Source organism: Petromyzon marinus, chromosome 70, assembly GCF_048934315.1.
Source record: "Petromyzon marinus isolate PM22_M1 ecotype Great Lakes invasive population chromosome 70, UKy_Petmar_22M1.pri1.0, whole genome shotgun sequence".
Classification (NCBI taxonomy): Eukaryota; Metazoa; Chordata; class Hyperoartia; order Petromyzontiformes; family Petromyzontidae; genus Petromyzon; species Petromyzon marinus.
Genome location: NC_133736.1, coordinates 3,633,607 through 3,657,606, shown reverse-complemented (window position 1 = coordinate 3,657,606; position 24,000 = coordinate 3,633,607). Strand labels below are relative to the sequence as shown.

At 49.7% G+C, this 24,000-nt stretch overlaps 1 protein-coding gene across 3 annotated transcripts in view; it reads left to right on the top strand.

The window, feature by feature from the left end:
• LOC116957197 (programmed cell death protein 10-like) overlaps positions 1-24,000 on the top strand; it is a 34,002-nt gene that overhangs the window by 366 nt on the left and 9,636 nt on the right. The window contains exons 2-6 of one of the 3 annotated variants that reach the window (XM_032979211.2): positions 5-123; positions 4,530-4,754; positions 6,183-6,236; positions 6,785-6,902; positions 8,218-8,344. In XM_032979211.2, the coding sequence (XP_032835102.2) occupies positions 4,662-4,754; positions 6,183-6,236; positions 6,785-6,902; positions 8,218-8,344 (392 nt within the window). In that variant the 5' untranslated portion in view covers positions 5-123; positions 4,530-4,661. Of the gene's footprint in view, positions 1-4; positions 124-4,480; positions 4,755-6,182; positions 6,237-6,784; positions 6,903-8,217; positions 8,345-24,000 lie in introns of all 3 variants that reach the window. The other 2 variants (XM_032979210.2, XM_032979209.2) reach the window with 2 other exon arrangements.

The window sequence follows — 24,000 nt, the reverse complement described above, 5'->3', positions numbered from 1 at the left end:
TCAGCGTTGTTGGTGCCCGCGGTGAAGCGCTCGCGGTCTTCGCAAGCCGTGTACCACAAGGCGTAGCCGTAACGAGGCGACGCGCAACCGATTTCTCTAATCGTCGGCGGAATCGATTCCCAGGTGGGTGTGGGTCTGTTAAAGGGGCCGTGCGCGCGCTGCCCAACCTCATACCCTGACCCCTGACTCCATACCCTGACCCCATAACCTGACCCCATTCCCTGACACCATACCTTGACCCCATACCCTGACCCCTGACGCAATGCCCTGACCCAGTACCCTGACCCCATACCCTGACCCCATTCCTTGACCCCATTCCCTGACCCCAGCCCCAAAAGCCTCACTTTAAACCCAAACCCCTAAACCCAAACCCCTAAACCCAAACCCCTAAACCCAAACCCTAAACTCAAACCCCTAAACCCAAACCCATAAACCCAAACCCCTAAACCCAAACCCATAAACCCAAACCCCTAAACCCAAACCCCTAAACCCAAACCCCTAAACCCAAACCCCTAAACCCAAACCCCTAAACCCAAACCCCTAAACCCAAACCCCTAAACCCAAACCCCTAAACCCAAACACCTAAACCCAAACACCTAAACCCAAACCCCTAAACCCAAACCCCTAAACCCAACCCCTAAACCAAAACCCCTAAACCCAACCCCTAAACCCAAACCCCTAAACCAAAACCCCTACACCCAAACCCCTAAACCCAAACCCCAAAACCCCTAAACCAAAACCCCTAAACCAAACCCCTAAACCCAAACCCCTAAACCCAAACCCCTAAACCCAAACCCCTAAACCCAAAACCCTAAACCAAAACCCCTAAACCCAAACCCCTAAACCCAAACCCCTAAACCAAAAACCCTAAACCCAGCCCCTAACCCCAACCCCCTAACCCCAACCCCGCTAACCCCACCCCTAAACCCAACCCCGCTAACACCAACCCCCTCCTAACCCCAACCCCCTATTCGCTAAACACACTTTCCCTACCTGAACCCTAAACCCAAACCCTAAACCCCAACCCCTAAACCCAAACCCTAAACCCCTACCCTAAATCGAACGCCCGACCCCTAAACTCAACCCAGAACTCTAACCCCAACCCCCGCTAACCCCTAACCCCAACCCCCGCTAACCCCAACCCCCTAACCCCAACCCCGCTAACCCCAACCCCCCCGCTAACCCCACCCTCCCTATTCGCTAAACACACTTTCCCTACCTGAACCCTAAACCCGAATCCTACCTCCTAAACAAATCATCGAAGCGCAAATTTCCGTCCCTCGCCTCGCCTCGCCCCCCCCCCCCATAATTAGCGTTGCCAGGATTTCTAGGTAGCGGGGGGGAGGGGGGTACAACAACCCCCACCCCCCCGCCCCCCCCCAGAAACGGAAGTAATTAACGGGGAAACTTTGGATTTGCGAGCGCGATTCGCCCCGGAAGCGTGCTCGTCATCCAAAGCACTCGTATACCGAGGCGAATATAGCCCCGTGGGAAACAGGATGGATGATGATTCGTTAAACAACCCAACAACAACAACAACAGAAAAAATATTCACGTACAAATGATGAATTACAAAAATACCGTACACTTTTAAATAATTTTTATTTAAATTTTTTTTAACGTGAAGTAATTGATTGTATTCATTGCAATTTTGATCGTGGCTGGTGTGAGGCAGACGAGAGAGAGGAGGGTTATTGTTGTGTAGGACGACTTTCAATTGCAAGTACAGTTTACTAAAGAACAGTCACTACACTTGGACACAAAATTTAAAAAAATGCTTTACGCACACACACAACGTGGTCACAACACTATATACTGTAGTAAACAGTATACACGTGGTCACAACACTATAGTACTGTAGTAAACAGTATACACGTGGTCACAACACTATAGTACTGTAGTAAACAGTATACACGTGGTCACAACACTATAGTACTATAGTAAACAGTATACACGTGGTCACAACACTATAGTAAACAGTATACGCGTGTAAATTTCGATTTAAAGCTTTCGTGACTGCAATGATTCATCTTCTTTGGTTCTTTCGGTAAAGTCACGTAGAATGAGAATAAAATAGTAATACACGTGGTCACAACACTATAGTAAACAGTATACACGTGGTCACAACACTACTGTAGTAAACAGTATACAGGTGGTCACAACACTACAGTACTGTAGTAAACAGTATACACGTGGTCACAACACTATAGTAAACAGTATACACGTGGTCACAACACTATAGTACTATAGTAAACAGTATACACGTGGTCACAAGACTATAGTACTATAGTAAACAGTATACACGTGGTCACAACACTCTAATACCATAGTAAACAGTATACACGTGATCACTATACTATAGTAAACAGTATACACGTGGTCACAACACTATAGTACTGTAGTAAACAGTATACACGTGGTCACAACACTATAGTACTGTAGTAAACAGTATACACGTGGTTACAACACTATAGTAAACAGTATACACGTGGTCACAACACCATAGCACTGTAGTAAACAGTATACACGTGGTCACAACACTATAGCACTGTAGTAAACAGTATACACGTGGTCACAACACTATAGCACTGTAGTAAACAGTATACACGTGGTCACAACACTATAGTACTGTAGTAAACAGTATACACGTGGTCACAACACTATAGTACTGTAGTAAACAGTATACACGTGGTGACAACACTATATAGTAGTAAACAGTATACACGTGGTCACAACACTATAGTACTGTAGTAAACAGTATACACGTGGTCACAACACTATAGTACTGTAGTAAACAGTATACACGTGGTGACAACACTATAGTACTGTAGTAAACAGTATACACGTGGTCACAACACTATAGTACTGTAGTAAACAGTATACACGTGATCACAACACTATAGTACTGTAGTAAACAGTATACACGTGGTCACAACACTATAGTACTGTAGTAAACAGTATACACGTGGTCACAACACTATACTATAGTAAACAGTATACACGTGATCACTATACTATAGTAAACAGTATACACGTGGTCACAACACTATAGTACTATAGTAAACAGTATACACGTGGTCACAAGACTAGAGTACTGTAGTAAACAGTATACACGTGGTCACAACACTATAGTACTGTAGTAAACAGTATACACGTGATCACAACACTATAGTAAACAATATACACGTGGTCACAACACTATAGTACTATATTAAACAGTATACACGTGGTCACAAGACTATAGTACTATAGTAAACAGTATACACGTGGTCACAACACTCTAATACCATAGTAAACAGTAAACACGTGGTCATAACACTACTGTAGTAGTATACAGTACACACGTGATTACAACACTATACTATAGTAAACAGTATACACGTGATAACAACACTATAGTACTATAGTAAACAGTATACACGTGGTCACACGACTATAGTACTATAGTAAACAGTATACACGTGGTCACAACACTCTAATACCATAGTAAACAGTATACACGTGATCACTATACTATAGTAAACAGTATACACGTGGTCACAACACTATAGTACTGTAGTAAACAGTATACACGTGATCACAACATTATACAGTACTGTAGTAAACAGTATACACGTGGTCATAACACTACTGTAGTAGTATACAGTACACACGTGATTACAACACTATACTATAGTAAACAGTATACACGTGATCACAACACTAGTACTATAGTAAACAGTATACACGTGGTCACACGACTATAGTACTATAGTAAACAGTATACACGTGGTCACAACACTCTAATACCATAGTAAACAGTATACACGTGATCACTATACTATAGTAAACAGTATACACGTGGTCACAACACTATAGTACTGTAGTAAACAGTATACACGTGATCACAACACTATACAGTACTGTAGTAAACAGTATACACGTGGTCACAACACTATAGTACTGTAGTAAACAGTATACACGTGGTCATAACACTACTGTAGTAGTATACAGTACACACGTGATTACAACACTATACTATAGTAAACAGTATACACGTGATCACTATACTATAGTAAACAGTATACACGTGGTCACAACACTATAGTACTGTAGTAAACAGTATACACGTGATCACAACACTATACAGTACTGTAGTAAACAGTATACACGTGGTCACAACACTATAGTACTGTAGTAAACAGTATACACGTGGTCATAACACTACTGTAGTAGTATACAGTACACACGTGATTACAACACTATACTATAGTAAACAGTATACACGTGATCACAACACTATACTATAGTAAACAGTATACACGTGGTGACAATACTATAGTACTGTAGTAAACAGTATACACGATGGTGATGATGACGACGATGATGACGACGACGACGATGATGACGACGATGATGATGACAACGACGATGACAACGACGACGACGATGACAACGACGACGACGACGACGACGTCGTCGTTTCGTGTCGCCCACGCAGCAGGACGGACCAACGGCAGACGCAAGCCGCCACCCCCCCCCTCTCACAGCGGCTCCCGCCGGGGTTCCGCCAAGAGGCACGGGGAGCTTGAGGAGCTTGAGGAGCTTGAGGAGCTTGAGGAGCTTGAGGAGCTTGTGGTGGGGGTGGACGACGGTGGCCGACCGTGGCGGCGGCGGCGGCGATGGAAGGCGGCGGCGTGGGGGGGAGGCTCTTCGCTGACGGCGCCGCTCTCTCTCTGCCGCTGCACGTGGTCGTGAGCCCCGTGCTCAGGCAGGCGAGTGACACGCTTCGTCGCGACGCTCACGGGAGGGGCGCTCGGCACCACACAAACCTTCCCCGAATCGTTAGGGCCCTGGCTCAAAATTACCGCGGCCATCGCCATCGGGCAGACTCGAGGTCTTCCTCGCTACAGCGGCGGATTTTTGGCCAGCGGTCGCCGGCTCATCGCGGCGCTGTGAGAGGAGCTTCTGCGGCCGTCTGGAACGCTCTGCGGATATCAGGAAGTTAACGTTCACCGTCATTGGAGTTTGCGTGTGTCTCTCTCTCATCATCATCGTCGTCACGGTGGCTAGGAGATGTTGACTACAGTACCTCGCGTGGTACGCAGGAGGTCGTGGATTCCATCCCGATCCTGACGACGCCTACTGCTGCTGTATATTTGAAGTCTGTGTCTCTCTCTCATCATCATCATCATCGTCACGGTGGCTATGAGATGTTGACTACCTCGCCTGGTACGCAGGAGGTTGTGGATTACATCCCAACCCTGCCCCCTGTTGTATATTTGGAGTTTGCGTGTCTCTCTCTCTCATCATCATCATCACGGTGGCTAGGAGATGTTGACTACCTCGCCTGGTGCACAGGAGGTCGGGGGTTCGATCCCAACCCTGTGGATGACTGTAATTGTCGAGATGTTGACTACCTCGCCTGGTACGCAGGAGGTCGTGGGTTCGATCCCTACCCTGTGGATGACTGTAATTGTCGAGATGTTGACTACCTCGCCTGGTGTGCAGGAGGTCGTGGGTTCGATCCCGACCCTGACGACGCCTGCTGCTGCTGCTACTGTATATTTGGAGTTTGCGTGTGTCTGGATTTTTCTCCGGATCGTCCCTTCACATTTAGTATCGACGTCACCGCACGTTTTAGTAAATGACGACAATGATGATAGTGATGGTGATGATAGTGATGGTGATGATAGTGATGGTAATGGTGATGATGATTGTGATGATGATGATGATTGTGATGATGATAATGATGGTGTTTGTGATGATAGCGATTGTGATTGTGGTGATTGTGATGATTGTGATAATGATGATTGTGATGATAATGATGATGCTTGTGATGATGATGACGATTGTGATAATGATGATTGTGGTAATGATGATTGTGATAGTGATGGTAGTGGTGATGATAGTGATTGCGATGGTAGTGATGATGATTATGATGATGATTATGATGATAGTGATAGCGATTGTGATGATGATGATGATAGCGATTGTGATGATGATGATTGTGATGATGGTGATGATGGTAAGCCGCTACTTTGTGCGAGACCCAGACTCCCTTCTGAAAGAGAGCTTCCTACACCTGGTTAAGAAAAAAATAACAACAGAATTCGATGCAGCGGAGTGTGTGGCTATCGCAGTGATTGCAATCATAATGATAATGATAACAACTCGTCATCGTTAAAATCGTCTCTCCGCAGCTGGAGAATGAGGATTTGGCTGCGGCACAGACATTGAGAGCGGCCTTCACCAAGGTGGGTCGGCTCCACACTCACTTCACTCGCAAGGCAACGTTTCACCGTCTGTACGTATGTATGTGTCTCTGTGTGTGTCTGTGTGTTGAACTTCTTTCACACCGTACGTAGCCAACCGTGCTGTGTGTGTTGAACTTCTGTCACACCGTACGTAGCCAACCGTGCTGTGTGTGTGTTGAACTTCTGTCACACCGTACGTAGCCAACCGTGCTGTGTGTGTGTGCGTGTTGAACTTCTTTCATACCGTACGTAGCCAACCGTGCTGTGTGTGTGAACGTCTTTCACACCGTACGTAGCCAACCGTGCTGTGTGTGTGTTGAACTTCTATTGCACCGTGCGTAGCCAACTGTGTTGTGTGTGTGTTGAACTTCTTTCACACTGTACGTAGCCAACCGTACTAATCGGAGGTGCGCGTGGGACAGAAAGTTCGTCATTGTAGGCGATTTAAAAGGGCGCGCTCGCTTGCTGCTGCTGCTGCTGCTTGCTGACAGCACTTGCCCCAGCGGTCTGCGGAGGCTACACGGGGGATATTTGTCTCCTTTGTCCAGGCGGAGAGGGGTAACCCTGGCATCACCCAGGAGATTATCCTCGGCATCTTAAAGCAGGAGAGGGAGGGAGTGAACTTCCCAGAGGCGCTGCTGAGGATGGCGGCTGAGGATTTGGAGGGTGAGCGAACACCCCGCGTGTCTGTCCACGTGTCTGTGTCTCTCCGCGTGTCTGTGTCTCTCTGTGTGTCTCTCCGTGTGTCTCTCCGCGTGTCTGTGTCTCTCCGTGTGTCTCTCCACGTGTCTGTGTCTCTCCGTGTGTCTCTCCGTGTGTCTCTCCGCGTGTCTCTCCGCGTGTCTGTGTCTCTCCGTGTGTCTCTCCGTGTGTCTCTCCACGTGTCTGTGTCTCTCCGTGTGTCTCTCCGTGTGTCTCTCCACGTGTCTGTGTCTCTCCGTGTGTCTCTCCGTGTGTCTCTCCGCGTGTCTCTCCGCGTGTCTGTGTCTCTCCGTGTGTCTCTCCGTGTGTCTCTCCACGTGTCTGTGTCTCTCCGTGTGTCTCTCCGTGTGTCTCTCCGCGTGTCTCTCTGCGTGTCTGTGTCTCTCCGTGTGTCTCTCCGTGTGTCTCTCCACGTGTCTGTGTCTCTCCGTGTGTCTCTCCGTGTGTCTCTCCGCGTGTCTCTCCGCATGTCTGTGTCTCTCCGTGTGTCTCTACACGTGTCTGTGTCTCTCCGTGTGTCTCTCCGTGTGTCTCTCCACGTGTCTGTGTCTCTCCGTGTGTCTCTCCACGTGTCTGTGTCTCTCCGTGTGTCTCTCCGTGTGTCTCTCCGTGTGTCTCTCCACGTGTCTTCCCACGTGTCTGTGTGTCTCTGCGAGTCTCTCCACGTGTCTCCCCACGTGTCTCTCCACGTGTCTCTTCGTGTCTCTCTGCGTGTCTCCCCGCGTGTCTCTTCGCGTGTCTGTCTCTCCACGTGTTTCCCCGCGTGTCTCCCCCCGTGTCTCCCCCCGTGTCTCCCCGCGTGTCTCCCCCTTTCTCTCCCCCCGTGTCTCCCCCCGTGTCTCCCCCCGTGTCTCCCTGCGTGTTTCCCCCCGTGTCTCCCCCTTTCTCTCCCCCCGTGTCTCCCCCCGTGTCTCCCTGCGTGTCTCCCCCGTGTCTCCCCGCGTGTCTCCCCGCGTGTCTCCCCGCGTGTCTCCCCCTTTCTCTCCCCCTGTGTCTCCCCCCGTGTCTCCCCGCGTGTCTCCCCGCGTGTCTCCCCGCGTGTCTCCCCCGTGTCTCCCCCCGTGTCTCCCCCCGTGTCTCCCCCCGTGTCTCCCCCCGTGTCTCCCCGCGTGTCTCCCTGCGTGTCTCCCCGCGTGTCTCCCCCCGTGTCACCCCCTTTCTCTCCCCCTGTGTCCCCCCCCCGTGTCTCCCCCCCTCCGTGACCCCTCCGTGACCCCTCCGTGACCCCCCCCCCCGTGACCCCCCCGTGACCCCCCCCGTGACCCCACCCCGCGTGCAGAGCTGCGTGTGGAGTGTTCCGACGTGTCCCTGCGGGAGCTGAGTGAGCGTGCTCGCTCGCTCAAGACCATCCTCGGCCGCATCCCCGACGAGATCCGTGACCGTGTGCGCTTCCTGCAGACCATCAAGTGAGACGCCGTGCAGCTGTGTCGCACTGCAGTGCTGCACGCTGTAGTAGCAGTAGCACAGTGCAGCGTCACATGGTGTAGTAGCAGTAGCACAGTGCAGCGTCACATGGTGTAGTAGCAGTAGCACAGTGCAGTGTCACATGGTGTAGTAGTAGTAGCACAGTGCAGCATCACATGGTGTAGTAGTAGTAGCACAGTGCAGCGTCACATGGTGTAGTAGCAGTAGCACAGTGCAGCGTCACATGGTGTAGTAGTAGTAGCACAGTGCAGCGTCACATGGTGTAGTAGTAGTAGCACAGTGCAGTGTCACATGGTGTAGTAGTAGTAGCACAGTGCAGCGTCACATGGTGTAGTAGTAGTAGCACAGTGCAGCGTCACATGGTGTAGTAGTAGTAGCACAGTGCAGCGTCACATGGTGTAGTAGCAGTAGCACAGTGCAGCGTCACGTGGTGTAGTAGTAGTAGCACAGTGCAGCGTCACATGGTGTAGTAGTAGTAGCACAGTGCAGTGTCACATGGTGTAGTAGTAGTAGCACAGTGCAGCGTCACATGGTGTAGTAGTAGTAGCACAGTGCAGCGTCACGTGGTGTAGTAGTAGTAGCACAGTGCAGCGTCACATGGTGTAGTAGTAGTAGCACAGTGCAGCGTCACATGGTGTAGTAGTAGTAGCACAGTGCAGTGTCACATGGTGTAGTAGTAGTAGCACAGTGCAGCGTCACATGGTGTAGTAGTAGTAGCACAGTGCAGCATCACATGGTGTAGTAGTAGTAGCACAGTGCAGCGTCACGTGGTGTAGTAGTAGTAGTACAGTGCAGCGTCACGTGGTGTAGTAGCAGTAGCACAGTGCAGCGTCACATGGTGTAGTAGTACAGTGCAGTGTCACATGGTGTAGTAGCAGTAGCACAGTGCAGCGTCACATGGTGTAGTAGCACAGTGCAGCGTCACATGGTGTAGTAGTAGTAGCACAGTGCAGCGTCACATGGTGTAGTAGTAGTAGCACAGTGCAGCATCACATGGTGTAGTAGTAGTAGCACAGTGCAGCGTCACATGGTGTAGTAGTAGTAGCACAGTGCAGCGTCACATGGTGTAGTAGTAGTAGCACAGTGCAGCATCACATGGTGTAGTAGTAGTAGCACAGTGCAGCGTCACATGGTGTAGTAGTAGTAGCACAGTGCAGCGTCACATGGTGTAGTAGTAGTAGCACAGTGCAGTGTCACATGGTGTAGTAGCACAGTGCAGTGTCACATGGTGTAGTAGTAGTAGCACAGTGCAGCGTCACATGGTGTAGTAGTAGTAGCACAGTGCAGCATCACGTGGTGTAGTAGCACAGTGCAGCGTCACGTGGTGTAGTAGTAGTAGCACAGTGCAGCGTCACATGGTGTAGTAGCACAGTGCAGTGTCACATGGTGTAGTAGTAGTAGCACAGTGCAGCGTCACATGGTGTAGTAGCACAGTGCAGCGTCACATGGTGTAGTAGTAGTAGCACAGTGCAGCGTCACATGGTGTAGTAGTAGTAGCACAGTGCAGTGTCACATGGTGTAGTAGTAGTAGCACAGTGCAGCGTCACATGGTGTAGTAGTAGTAGCACAGTGCAGCGTCACATGGTGTAGTAGCACAGTGCAGCGTCACATGGTGTAGTAGCACAGTGCAGCGTCACGTGGTGTAGTAGTAGTAGCACAGTGCAGCGTCACATGGTGTAGTAGTAGTAGCACAGTACAGCGTCACATGGTGTAGTAGTAGTAGCACAGTGCAGCGTCACATGGTGTAGTAGTAGTAGCACAGTGCAGCGTCACATGGTGTAGTAGCAGTAGCACAGTGCAGCGTCACATGGTGTAGTAGTAGTAGCACAGTGCAGCGTCACATGGTGTAGTAGTAGTAGCACAGTGCAGCGTCACATGGTGTAGTAGTAGTAGCACAGTGCAGTGTCACATGGTGTAGTAGTAGTAGCACAGTGCAGTGTCACATGGTGTAGTAGTAGTAGCACAGTGCAGCGTCACGTGGTGTAGTAGTAGTAGCACAGTGCAGTGTCACATGGTGTAGTAGTAGTAGCACAGTGCAGTGTCACATGGTGTAGTAGTAGTAGCACAGTGCAGTGTCACATGGTGTAGTAGTAGTAGTAGTAGCACAGTGCAGCGTCACATGGTGTAGTAGTAGTAGCACAGTGCAGTGTCACACGGTGTAGTAGCACAGTGCAGCGTCACATGGTGTAGTAGCACAGTGCAGCGTCACATGGTGTAGTAGCAGTAGCACAGTGCAGTGTCACATGGTGTAGTAGTAGTAGCACAGTGCAGCGTCATACGGTGTAGTAGCACAGTGCAGCGTCACATGGTGTAGTAGCACAGTGCAGCGTCACATGGTGTAGTAGTAGTAGCACAGTGCAGTGTCACATGGTGTAGTAGTAGTAGCACAGTGCAGTGTCACATGGTGTAGTAGTAGTAGCACAGTGCAGTGTCACATGGTGTAGTAGTAGTAGCACAGTGCAGTGTCACATGGTGTAGTAGTAGTAGCACAGTGCAGCGTCACATGGTGTAGTAGCACAGTGCAGCGTCACATGGTGTAGTAGTAGTAGCACAGTGCAGCGTCACATGGTGTAGTAGTAGTAGCACAGTGCAGTGTCACATGGTGTAGTAGTAGTAGCACAGTGCAGTGTCACATGGTGTAGTAGTAGTAGCACAGTGCAGCGTCACATGGTGTAGTAGTAGTAGCACAGTGCAGCGTCACGTGGTGTAGTAGCAGTAGCACAGTGCAGTGTCACATGGTGTAGTAGTAGTAGCACAGTGCAGCGTCACATGGTGTAGTAGCACAGTGCAGCGTCACATGGTGTAGTAGTAGTAGCACGGTGCAGCGTCACGTGGTGTAGTAGTAGTAGCACAGTGCAGCGTCACATGGTGTAGTAGTAGTAGCACAGTGCAGCGTCACATGGTGTAGTAGTAGTAGCACAGTGCAGCGTCACATGGTGTAGTAGTAGTAGCACAGTGCAGCGTCACATGGTGTAGTAGTAGTAGCACAGTGCAGCGTCACATGGTGTAGTAGTAGTAGCACAGTGCAGTGTCACATGGTGTAGTAGTAGTAGTAGCACAGTGCAGCGTCACATGGTGTAGTAGCACAGTGCAGTGTCACATGGTGTAGTAGCACAGTGCAGTGTCACGTGGTGTAGTAGCAGTAGCACAGTGCAGCGTTACATGGTGTAGTAGCACAGTGCAGCGTCACATGGTGTAGTAGTAGTAGCACAGTGCAGCGTCACATGGTGTAGTAGTAGTAGCACGGTGCAGCGTCACATGGTGTAGTAGTAGTAGCACAGTGCAGCATCACATGGTGTAGTAGTAGTAGCACAGTGCAGCGTCACATGGTGTAGTAGTAGTAGCACAGTGCAGTGTCACGTGGTGTAGTAGCAGTAGCACAGTGCAGCGTCACATGGTGTAGTAGCACAGTGCAGCGTCACATGGTGTAGTAGTAGTAGCACAGTGCAGCGTCACATGGTGTAGTAGTAGTAGCACAGTGCAGCGTCACATGGTGTAGTAGTAGTAGCACAGTGCAGCGTCACATGGTGTAGTAGTAGTAGCACAGTGCAGCGTCACATGGTGTAGTAGTAGTAGCACAGTGCAGCGTCACATGGTGTAGTAGTAGTAGCACAGTGCAGCGTCACATGGTGTAGTAGTAGTAGCACAGTGCAGCGTCACATGGTGTAGTAGTAGTAGCACAGTGCAGTGTCACATGGTGTAGTAGTAGTAGCACAGTGCAGCGTCACATGGTGTAGTAGTAGTAGCACAGTGCAGTGTCACATGGTGTAGTAGTAGTAGCACAGTGCAGCGTCACATGGTGTAGTAGCAGTAGCACAGTGCAGTGTCACATGGTGTAGTAGCACAGTGCAGCGTCACATGGTGTAGTAGCAGTAGCACAGTGCAGTGTCACATGGTGTAGTAGTAGTAGCACAGTGCAGCGTCACGTGGTGTAGTAGTAGTAGCACAGTGCAGCATCACATGGTGTAGTAGCACAGTGCAGCGTCACATGGTGTAGTAGTAGTAGCACAGTGCAGCGTCACGTGGTGTAGTAGTAGTAGCACAGTGCAGCATCACATGGTGTAGTAGTACAGTGCAGCGTCACATGGTGTAGTAGTACAGTGCAGTGTCACATGGTGTAGTAGTAGTAGCACAGTGCAGCGTCACGTGGTGTAGTAGTAGTAGCACAGTGCAGCATCACATGGTGTAGTAGCACAGTGCAGCGTCACATGGTGTAGTAGTACAGTGCAGTGTCACATGGTGTAGTAGTAGTAGCACAGTGCAGCGTCACATGGTGTAGTAGCACAGTGCAGCGTCACATGGTGTAGTAGTAGTAGCACAGTGCAGCATCACATGGTGTAGTAGTAGTAGCACAGTGCAGCATCACGTGGTGTAGTAGTAGTAGCACAGTGCAGCGTCACATGGTGTAGTAGTAGTAGCACAGTGCAGCGTCACATGGTGTAGTAGCAGTAGCACAGTGCAGCGTCACATGGTGTAGTAGTAGTAGCACAGTGCAGCGTCACATGGTGTAGTAGTAGTAGCACAGTGCAGTGTCACGTGGTGTAGTAGTAGTAGCACAGTGCAGCGTCACATGGTGTAGTAGTAGTAGCACAGTGCAGTGTCACATGGTGTAGTAGTAGTAGCACAGTGCAGCGTCACATGGTGTAGTAGTAGTAGCACAGTGCAGCGTCATATGGTGTAGTAGTAGTAGCACAGTGCAGCGTCACATGGTGTAGTAGTAGTAGCACAGTGCAGTGTCACATGGTGTAGTAGTAGTAGCACAGTGCAGCGTCATATGGTGTAGTAGTAGTAGCACAGTGCAGCGTCACATGGTGTAGTAGTAGTAGCACAGTGCAGCGTCACATGGTGTAGTAGCAGTAGCACAGTGCAGCGTCACATGGTGTAGTAGTAGTAGCACAGTGCAGCGTCACATGGTGTAGTAGTAGTAGCACAGTGCAGCATCACATGGTGTAGTAGTAGTAGCACAGTGCAGTGTCACATGGTGTAGTAGTAGTAGCACAGTGCAGTGTCACATGGTGTAGTAGTAGTAGCACAGTGCAGCGTCACGTGGTGTAGTAGTAGTAGCACAGTGCAGTGTCACATGGTGTAGTAGTAGTAGCACAGTGCAGTGTCACATGGTGTAGTAGTAGTAGCACAGTGCAGTGTCACATGGTGTAGTAGTAGTAGTAGCACAGTGCAGCGTCACATGGTGTAGTAGTAGTAGCACAGTGCAGTGTCACACGGTGTAGTAGCACAGTGCAGCGTCACATGGTGTAGTAGCACAGTGCAGCGTCACATGGTGTAGTAGCAGTAGCACAGTGCAGTGTCACATGGTGTAGTAGTAGTAGCACAGTGCAGCGTCACACGGTGTAGTAGCACAGTGCAGCGTCACATGGTGTAGTAGCAGTAGCACAGTGCAGCGTCACATGGTGTAGTAGCACAGTGCAGCGTCACATGGTGTAGTAGTAGTAGCACAGTGCAGCGTCACATGGTGTAGTAGTAGTAGCACAGTGCAGCGTCACATGGTGTAGTAGTAGTAGCACAGTGCAGCGTCACATGGTGTAGTAGTAGTAGCACAGTGCAGCGTCACATGGTGTAGTAGTAGTAGCACAGTGCAGCGTCACATGGTGTAGTAGTAGTAGCACAGTGCAGCGTCACATGGTGTAGTAGTAGTAGCACAGTGCAGCGTCACATGGTGTAGTAGTAGTAGCACAGTGCAGTGTCACATGGTGTAGTAGTAGTAGCACAGTGCAGCGTCACATGGTGTAGTAGTAGTAGCACAGTGCAGTGTCACATGGTGTAGTAGTAGTAGCACAGTGCAGTGTCACATGGTGTAGTAGCAGTAGCACAGTGCAGTGTCACATGGTGTAGTAGCACAGTGCAGCGTCACATGGTGTAGTAGCAGTAGCACAGTGCAGTGTCACATGGTGTAGTAGTAGTAGCACAGTGCAGCGTCACGTGGTGTAGTAGTAGTAGCACAGTGCAGCATCACATGGTGTAGTAGCACAGTGCAGCGTCACATGGTGTAGTAGTAGTAGCACAGTGCAGCGTCACGTGGTGTAGTAGTAGTAGCACAGTGCAGCATCACATGGTGTAGTAGCACAGTGCAGCGTCACATGGTGTAGTAGTACAGTGCAGTGTCACATGGTGTAGTAGTAGTAGCACAGTGCAGCGTCACATGGTGTAGTAGCACAGTGCAGCGTCACATGGTGTAGTAGTAGTAGCACAGTGCAGCATCACATGGTGTAGTAGTAGTAGCACAGTGCAGCATCACGTGGTGTAGTAGTAGTAGCACAGTGCAGCGTCACATGGTGTAGTAGTAGTAGCACAGTGCAGCGTCACATGGTGTAGTAGCAGTAGCACAGTGCAGCGTCACATGGTGTAGTAGTAGTAGCACAGTGCAGCGTCACATGGTGTAGTAGTAGTAGCACAGTGCAGTGTCACGTGGTGTAGTAGTAGTAGCACAGTGCAGCGTCACATGGTGTAGTAGTAGTAGCACAGTGCAGTGTCACATGGTGTAGTAGTAGTAGCACAGTGCAGCGTCACATGGTGTAGTAGTAGTAGCACAGTGCAGCGTCATATGGTGTAGTAGTAGTAGCACAGTGCAGCGTCACATGGTGTAGTAGTAGTAGCACAGTGCAGTGTCACATGGTGTAGTAGTAGTAGCACAGTGCAGCGTCATATGGTGTAGTAGTAGTAGCACAGTGCAGCGTCACATGGTGTAGTAGTAGTAGCACAGTGCAGTGTCACATGGTGTAGTAGTAGTAGCACAGTGCAGCGTCACATGGTGTAGTAGTAGTAGCACAGTGCAGCGTCACATGGTGTAGTAGTAGTAGCACAGTGCAGCGTCACATGGTGTAGTAGTAGTAGCACAGTGCAGCGTCATATGGTGTAGTAGTAGTAGCACAGTGCAGCGTCACATGGTGTAGTAGTAGTAGCACAGTGCAGTGTCACATGGTGTAGTAGTAGTAGCACAGTGCAGTGTCACATGGTGTAGTAGCACAGTGCAGCGTCATATGGTGTAGTAGTAGTAGCACAGTGCAGCGTCACATGGTGTAGTAGTAGTAGCACAGTGCAGTGTCACATGGTGTAGTAGTAGTAGCACAGTGCAGTGTCACATGGTGTAGTAGTAGTAGCACAGTGCAGCGTCACATGGTGTAGTAGTAGTAGCACAGTGCAGCGTCACATGGTGTAGTAGTAGTAGCACAGTGCAGCGTCACATGGTGTAGTAGTAGTAGCACAGTGCAGCGTCACATGGTGTAGTAGCACAGTGCAGTGTCACATGGTGTAGTAGCACAGTGCAGCGTCACATGGTGTAGTAGTAGTAGCACAGTGCAGCGTCATATGGTGTAGTAGTAGTAGCACAGTGCAGCGTCACATGGTGTAGTAGTAGTAGCACAGTGCAGTGTCACATGGTGTAGTAGTAGTAGCACAGTGCAGCGTCACATGGTGTAGTAGTAGTAGCACAGTGCAGCGTCACATGGTGTAGTAGTAGTAGCACAGTGCAGTGTCACATGGTGTAGTAGTAGTAGCACAGTGCAGCGTCACATGGTGTAGTAGTAGTAGCACAGTGCAGCGTCACATGGTGTAGTAGTAGTAGCACAGTGCAGTGTCACATGGTGTAGTAGTAGTAGCACAGTGCAGTGTCACATGGTGTAGTAGTAGTAGCACAGTGCAGCGTCATATGGTGTAGTAGTAGTAGCACAGTGCAGCGTCACATGGTGTAGTAGTAGTAGCACAGTGCAGCGTCACATGGTGTAGTAGTAGTAGCACAGTGCAGTGTCACATGGTGTAGTAGTAGTAGCACAGTGCAGCGTCACATGGTGTAGTAGTAGTAGCACAGTGCAGCGTCACATGGTGTAGTAGTAGTAGCACAGTGCAGCGTCACATGGTGTAGTAGTAGTAGCACAGTGCAGCGTCACATGGTGTAGTAGTAGTAGCACAGTGCAGTGTCACATGGTGTAGTAGTAGTAGCACAGTGCAGCGTCATATGGTGTAGTAGTAGTAGCACAGTGCAGCGTCACATGGTGTAGTAGTAGTAGCACAGTGCAGTGTCACATGGTGTAGTAGTAGTAGCACAGTGCAGCGTCACATGGTGTAGTAGTAGTAGCACAGTGCAGCGTCACATGGTGTAGTAGCACAGTGCAGTGTCACATGGTGTAGTAGCACAGTGCAGCGTCACATGGTGTAGTAGTAGTAGCACAGTGCAGCGTCACATGGTGTAGTAGTAGTAGCACAGTGCAGCGTCACATGGTGTAGTAGTAGTAGCACAGTGCAGCGTCACATGGTGTAGTAGCAGTAGCACAGTGCAGCGTCACATGGTGTAGTAGCACAGTGCAGCGTCACATGGTGTAGTAGCACAGTGCAGCGTCACATGGTGTAGTAGTAGTAGCACAGTGCAGCGTCACATGGTGTAGTAGTAGTAGCACAGTGCAGCGTCACATGGTGTAGTAGCACAGTGCAGCGTCACATGGTGTAGTAGTAGTAGCACAGTGCAGCGTCACATGGTGTAGTAGCAGTAGCACAGTGCAGCGTCACATGGTGTAGTAGTAGTAGCACAGTGCAGTGTCACATGGTGTAGTAGTAGTAGCACAGTGCAGCGTCACATGGTGTAGTAGCACAGTACAGCGTCACATGGTGTAGTAGTAGTAGCACAGTGCAGCGTCACATGGTGTAGTAGTAGTAGCACAGTGCAGCGTCACACGGTGTAGTAGTAGTAGCACAGTGCAGCGTCACATGGTGTAGTAGTAGTAGCACAGTGCAGTGTCACATGGTGTAATAGTAGTAGCACAGTGCAGTGTCACGTGGTGTAGTAGTAGTAGCACAGTGCAGCGTCACATGGTGTAGTAGTAGTAGCACAGTGCAGTGTCACATGGTGTAGTAGTAGTAGCACAGTGCAGCGTCACATGGTGTAGTAGTAGTAGCACAGTGCAGCGTCACATGGTGTAGTAGTAGTAGCACAGTGCAGTGTCACATGGTGTAGTAGTAGTAGCACAGTGCAGTGTCACATGGTGTAGTAGTAGTAGCACAGTGCAGCGTCACATGGTGTAGTAGTAGTAGCACAGTGCAGCGTCACATGGTGTAGTAGTAGTAGCACAGTGCAGTGTCACATTGTGTAGTAGTAGTAGCACAGTGCAGCGTCACATGGTGTAGTAGTAGTAGCACAGTGCAGCGTCACATGGTGTAGTAGTAGTAGCACAGTGCAGTGTCACATGGTGTAGTAGTAGTAGCACAGTGCAGTGTCACGTGGTGTAGTAGTAGTAGCACAGTGCAGCGTCACATGGTGTAGTAGTAGTAGCACAGTGCAGTGTCACATGGTGTAGTAGTAGCACAGTGCAGCGTCACATGGTGTAGTAGTAGTAGCACAGTGCAGCGTCACATGGTGTAGTAGCAGTAGCACAGTGCAGCGTCACATTGTGTAGTAGTAGTAGCACAGTGCAGCGTCACATGGTGTAGTAGTAGTAGCACAGTGCAGTGTCACATGGTGTAGTAGTAGTAGCACAGTGCAGCGTCACGTGGTGTAGTAGTAGTAGCACAGTGCAGCGTCACACGGTGTAGTAGCACAGTGCAGCGTCACATGGTGTAGTAGCACAGTGCAGCGTCACATGGTGTAGTAGCAGTAGCACAGTGCAGCGTCACATGGTGTAGTAGCAGTAGCACAGTGCAGTGTCACATGGTGTAGTAGTAGTAGCACAGTGCAGCGTCACATGGTGTAGTAGTAGTAGCACAGTGCAGCGTCACATGGTGTAGTAGTAGTAGCACAGTGCAGCGTCACATGGTGTAGTAGCACAGTGCAGCGTCACATGGTGTAGTAGTAGTAGCACAGTGCAGTGTCACATGGTGTAGTAGTAGTAGCACAGTGCAGTGTCACATGGTGTAGTAGTAGTAGCACAGTGCAGCGTCACATGGTGTAGTAGTAGTAGCACAGTGCAGCGTCACATGGTGTAGTAGTAGTAGCACAGTGCAGCGTCACATGGTGTAGTAGTAGTAGCACAGTGCAGCGTCACATGGTGTAGTAGTAGTAGCACAGTGCAGCGTCACATGGTGTAGTAGCAGTAGCACAGTGCAGCGTCACATGGTGTAGTAGTAGTAGCACAGTGCAGCGTCACATGGTGTAGTAGTAGTAGCACAGTGCAGCGTCACATGGTGTAGTAGTAGTAGCACAGTGCAGCGTCACATGGTGTAGTAGTAGTAGCACAGTGCAGTGTCACATGGTGTAGTAGTAGTAGCACAGTGCAGTGTCACATGGTGTAGTAGTAGTAGCACAGTGCAGCGTCACGTGGTGTAGTAGTAGTAGCACAGTGCAGCGTCACATGGTGTAGTAGTAGTAGCACAGTGCAGCGTCACATGGTGTAGTAGCACAGTGCAGCGTCACATGGTGTAGTAGTAGTAGCACAGTGCAGCGTCACATGGTGTAGTAGTAGTAGCACAGTGCAGCGTCACATGGTGTAGTAGTAGTAGCACAGTGCAGCGTCACATGGTGTAGTAGCAGTAGCACAGTGCAGCGTCACATGGTGTAGTAGCAGTAGCACAGTGCAGTGTCACATGGTGTAGTAGTAGTAGCACAGTGCAGTGTCACATGGTGTAGTAGTAGTAGCACAGTGCAGCGTCACATGGTGTAGTAGTAGTAGCACAGTGCAGCGTCACATGGTGTAGTAGTAGTAGCACAGTGCAGCGTCACATGGTGTAGTAGCAGTAGCACAGTGCAGCGTCACATGGTGTAGTAGTAGTAGCACAGTGCAGTGTCACATGGTGTAGTAGTAGTAGCACAGTGCAGCGTCACATGGTGTAGTAGTAGTAGCACAGTGCAGCGTCACATGGTGTAGTAGTAGTAGCACAGTGCAGCGTCACATGGTGTAGTAGCACAGTGCAGCGTCACATGGTGTAGTAGTAGTAGCACAGTGCAGCGTCACATGGTGTAGTAGTAGTAGCACAGTGCAGCGTCACATGGTGTAGTAGTAGTAGCACAGTGCAGCGTCACATGGTGTAGTAGCAGTAGCACAGTGCAGCGTCACATGGTGTAGTAGTAGTAGCACAGTGCAGCATCACATGGTGTAGTAGTAGTAGCACAGTGCAGCGTCACATGGTGTAGTAGTAGTAGCACAGTGCAGCGTCACATGGTGTAGTAGTAGTAGCACAGTGCAGCGTCACATAGTGTAGTAGTAGTAGCACAGTGCAGTGTCACATGGTGTAGTAGTAGTAGCACAGTGCAGCGTCACATGGTGTAGTAGCACAGTGCAGCGTCACATGGTGTAGTAGTAGTAGCACAGTGCAGTGTCACATGGTGTAGTAGTAGTAGCACAGTGCAGCGTCACATGGTGTAGTAGTAGTAGCACAGTGCAGCGTCACGTGGTGTAGTAGTAGTAGCACAGTGCAGCGTCACATGGTGTAGTAGTAGTAGCACAGTGCAGTGTCACGTGGTGTAGTAGCACAGTGCAGTGTCACATGGTGTAGTAGTAGTAGCACAGTGCAGCGTCACATGGTGTAGTAGCACAGTGCAGCGTCACATGGTGTAGTAGTAGTAGCACAGTGCAGCGTCACATAGTGTAGTAGCACAGTGCAGCGTCACATGGTGTAGTAGTAGTAGCACAGTGCAGCGTCACATGGTGTAGTAGTAGTAGCACAGTGCAGCGTCACATGGTGTAGTAGTAGTAGCACAGTGCAGTGTCACATGGTGTAGTAGTAGTAGCACAGTGCAGCGTCACATGGTGTAGTAGTAGTAGCACAGTGCAGTGTCACATGGTGTAGTAGTAGTAGCACAGTGCAGCGTCACATGGTGTAGTAGTAGTAGCACAGTGCAGCGTCACATGGTGTAGTAGTAGTAGCACAGTGCAGCATCACATGGTGTAGTAGTAGTAGCACAGTGCAGCGTCACATGGTGTAGTAGTAGTAGCACAGTGCAGCGTCACGTGGTGTAGTAGTAGTAGCACAGTGCAGCGTCACATGGTGTAGTAGTAGTAGCACAGTGCAGCGTCACATGGTGTAGTAGTAGTAGCACAGTGCAGCGTCACATGGTGTAGTAGTAGTAGCACAGTGCAGCGTCACATGGTGTAGTAGCACAGTGCAGCGTCACATGGTGTAGTAGTAGTAGCACAGTGCAGCGTCACATGGTGTAGTAGTAGTAGCACAGTGCAGCGTCACATTGTGTAGTAGTAGTAGCACAGTGCAGTGTCACATGGTGTAGTAGTAGTAGCACAGTGCAGCGTCACATGGTGTAGTAGTAGTAGCACAGTGCAGCGTCACATGGTGTAGTAGTAGTAGCACAGTGCAGCGTCACATGGTGTAGTAGTAGTAGCACAGTGCAGCGTCACATGGTGTAGTAGCACAGTGCAGCGTCACGTGGTGTAGTAGTAGTAGCACAGTGCAGCGTCACATGGTGTAGTAGTAGTAGCACAGTGCAGCGTCACATGGTGTAGTAGTAGTAGCACAGTGCAGTGTCACATGGTGTAGTAGTAGTAGCACAGTGCAGCGTCACATGGTGTAGTAGTAGTAGCACAGTGCAGTGTCACATGGTGTAGTAGTAGTAGCACAGTGCAGCGTCACATGGTGTAGTAGCACAGTGCAGTGTCACATGGTGTAGTAGTAGTAGCACAGTGCAGTGTCACATGGTGTAGTAGTAGTAGCACAGTGCAGCGTCACATGGTGTAGTAGTAGTAGCACAGTGCAGTGTCACATGGTGTAGTAGTAGTAGCACAGTGCAGTGTCACATGGTGTAGTAGTAGTAGCACAGTGCAGCGTCACATGGTGTAGTAGTAGTAGCACAGTGCAGCGTCACATGGTGTAGTAGTAGTAGCACAGTGCAGCGTCACATGGTGTAGTAGTAGTAGCACAGTGCAGCGTCACATGGTGTAGTAGTAGTAGCACAGTGCAGCGTCACATGGTGTAGTAGTAGTAGCACAGTGCAGCGTCACATGGTGTAGTAGTAGTAGCACAGTGCAGCGTCACATGGTGTAGTAGCACAGTGCAGCGTCACGTGGTGTAGTAGTAGTAGCACAGTGCAGCGTCACATGGTGTAGTAGTAGTAGCACAGTGCAGCGTCACATGGTGTAGTAGTAGTAGCACAGTGCAGTGTCACATGGTGTAGTAGTAGTAGCACAGTGCAGCGTCACATGGTGTAGTAGTAGTAGCACAGTGCAGTGTCACATGGTGTAGTAGTAGTAGCACAGTGCAGCGTCACATGGTGTAGTAGCACAGTGCAGCGTCACATGGTGTAGTAGTAGTAGCACAGTGCAGTGTCACATGGTGTAGTAGCAGTAGCACAGTGCAGCGTCACATGGTGTAGTAGTAGTAGCACAGTGCAGCGTCACATGGTGTAGTAGTAGTAGCACAGTGCAGTGTCACATGGTGTAGTAGTAGTAGCACAGTGCAGCGTCACATGGTGTAGTAGCACAGTGCAGCGTCACATGGTGTAGTAGTAGTAGCACAGTGCAGTGTCACATGGTGTAGTAGTAGTAGCACAGTGCAGCGTCACATGGTGTAGTAGCACAGTGCAGCGTCACATGGTGTAGTAGTAGTAGCACAGTGCAGTGTCACATGGTGTAGTAGTAGTAGCACAGCGCAGTGTCACATGGTGTAGTAGTAGTAGCACAGTGCAGTGTCACATGGTGTAGTAGTAGTAGCACAGTGCAGCGTCACATGGTGTAGTAGTAGTAGCACAGTGCAGCGTCACATGGTGTAGTAGTAGTAGCACAGTGCAGCGTCACATGGTGTAGTAGTAGTAGCACAGTGCAGTGTCACATGGTGTAGTAGTAGTAGCACAGTGCAGCGTCACATGGTGTAGTAGCACAGTGCAGCGTCACATGGTGTAGTAGTAGTAGCACAGTGCAGCGTCACATGGTGTAGTAGTAGTAGCACAGTGCAGTGTCACATGGTGTAGTAGTAGTAGCACAGTGCAGCGTCACATGGTGTAGTAGTAGTAGCACAGTGCAGTGTCACATGGTGTAGTAGTAGTAGCACAGTGCAGCGTCACATGGTGTAGTAGTAGTAGCACAGTGCAGCGTCACATGGTGTAGTAGTAGTAGCACAGTGCAGTGTCACATGGTGTAGTAGTAGTAGCACAGTGCAGTGTCACATGGTGTAGTAGTAGTAGCACAGTGCAGCGTCACATGGTGTAGTAGTAGTAGCACAGTGCAGTGTCACATGGTGTAGTAGTAGTAGCACAGTGCAGCGTCACATGGTGTAGTAGTAGTAGCACAGTGCAGCGTCACATGGTGTAGTAGTAGTAGCACAGTGCAGTGTCACATGGTGTAGTAGTAGTAGCACAGTGCAGCGTCACATGGTGTAGTAGTAGTAGCACAGTGCAGTGTCACATGGTGTAGTAGTAGTAACACAGTGCAGCGTCACATGGTGTAGTAGTAGTAGCACAGTGCAGTGTCACATGGTGTAGTAGTAGTAGCACAGTGCAGTGTCACATGGTGTAGTAGTAGTAGCACAGTGCAGCGTCACATGGTGTAGTAGTAGTAGCACAGTGCAGCGTCACATGGTGTAGTAGTAGTAGCACAGTGCAGCGTCACATGGTGTAGTAGTAGTAGCACAGTGCAGCGTCACATGGTGTAGTAGTAGTAGCACAGTGCAGTGTCACATGGTGTAGTAGTAGTAGCACAGTGCAGCGTCACATGGTGTAGTAGTAGTAGTACAGTGCAGCGTCACATGGTGTAGTAGTAGTAGCACAGTGCAGCGTCACATGGTGTAGTAGTAGTAGCACAGTGCAGTGTCACATGGTGTAGTAGTAGTAGCACAGTGCAGCGTCACGTGGTGTAGTAGTAGTAGCACAGTGCAGCGTCACATTGTGTAGTAGTAGTAGCACAGTGCAGTGTCACATGGTGTAGTAGTAGTAGCACAGTGCAGCGTCACATGGTGTAGTAGTAGTAGCACAGTGCAGCGTCACATGGTGTAGTAGTAGTAGCACAGTGCAGTGTCACATGGTGTAGTAGTAGTAGCACAGTGCAGCGTCACATGGTGTAGTAGTAGTAGCACAGTGCAGCGTCACATGGTGTAGTAGTAGTAGCACAGTGCAGCGTCACATGGTGTAGTAGTAGTAGCACAGTGCAGCGTCACATACTGTAGTAGTAGTAGCACAGTGCAGTGTCACATGGTGTAGTAGTAGTAGCACAGTGCAGCGTCACATGGTGTAGTAGTAGTAGCACAGTGCAGCGTCACATGGTGTAGTAGTAGTAGCACAGTGCAGCGTCACATGGTGTAGTAGTAGTAGCACAGTGCAGCGTCACATGGTGTAGTAGTAGTAGCACAGTGCAGCGTCACATGGTGTAGTAGTAGTAGCACAGTGCAGCGTCACATGGTGTAGTAGTAGTAGCACAGTGCAGCGTCACATGGTGTAGTAGTAGTAGCACAGTGCAGCGTCACATGGTGTAGTAGTAGTAGCACAGTGCAGCGTCACATGGTGTAGTAGTAGTAGCACAGTGCAGTGTCACATGGTGTAGTAGTAGTAGCACAGTGCAGCGTCACATGGTGTAGTAGTAGTAGCACAGTGCAGCGTCACATGGTGTAGTAGTAGTAGCACAGTGCAGCGTCACATGGTGTAGTAGTAGTAGCACAGTGCAGCGTCACATGGTGTAGTAGTAGTAGCACAGTGCAGCGTCATGTGGTGTAGTAGTAGTAGCACAGTGCAGCGTCACATGGTGTAGTAGTAGTAGCACAG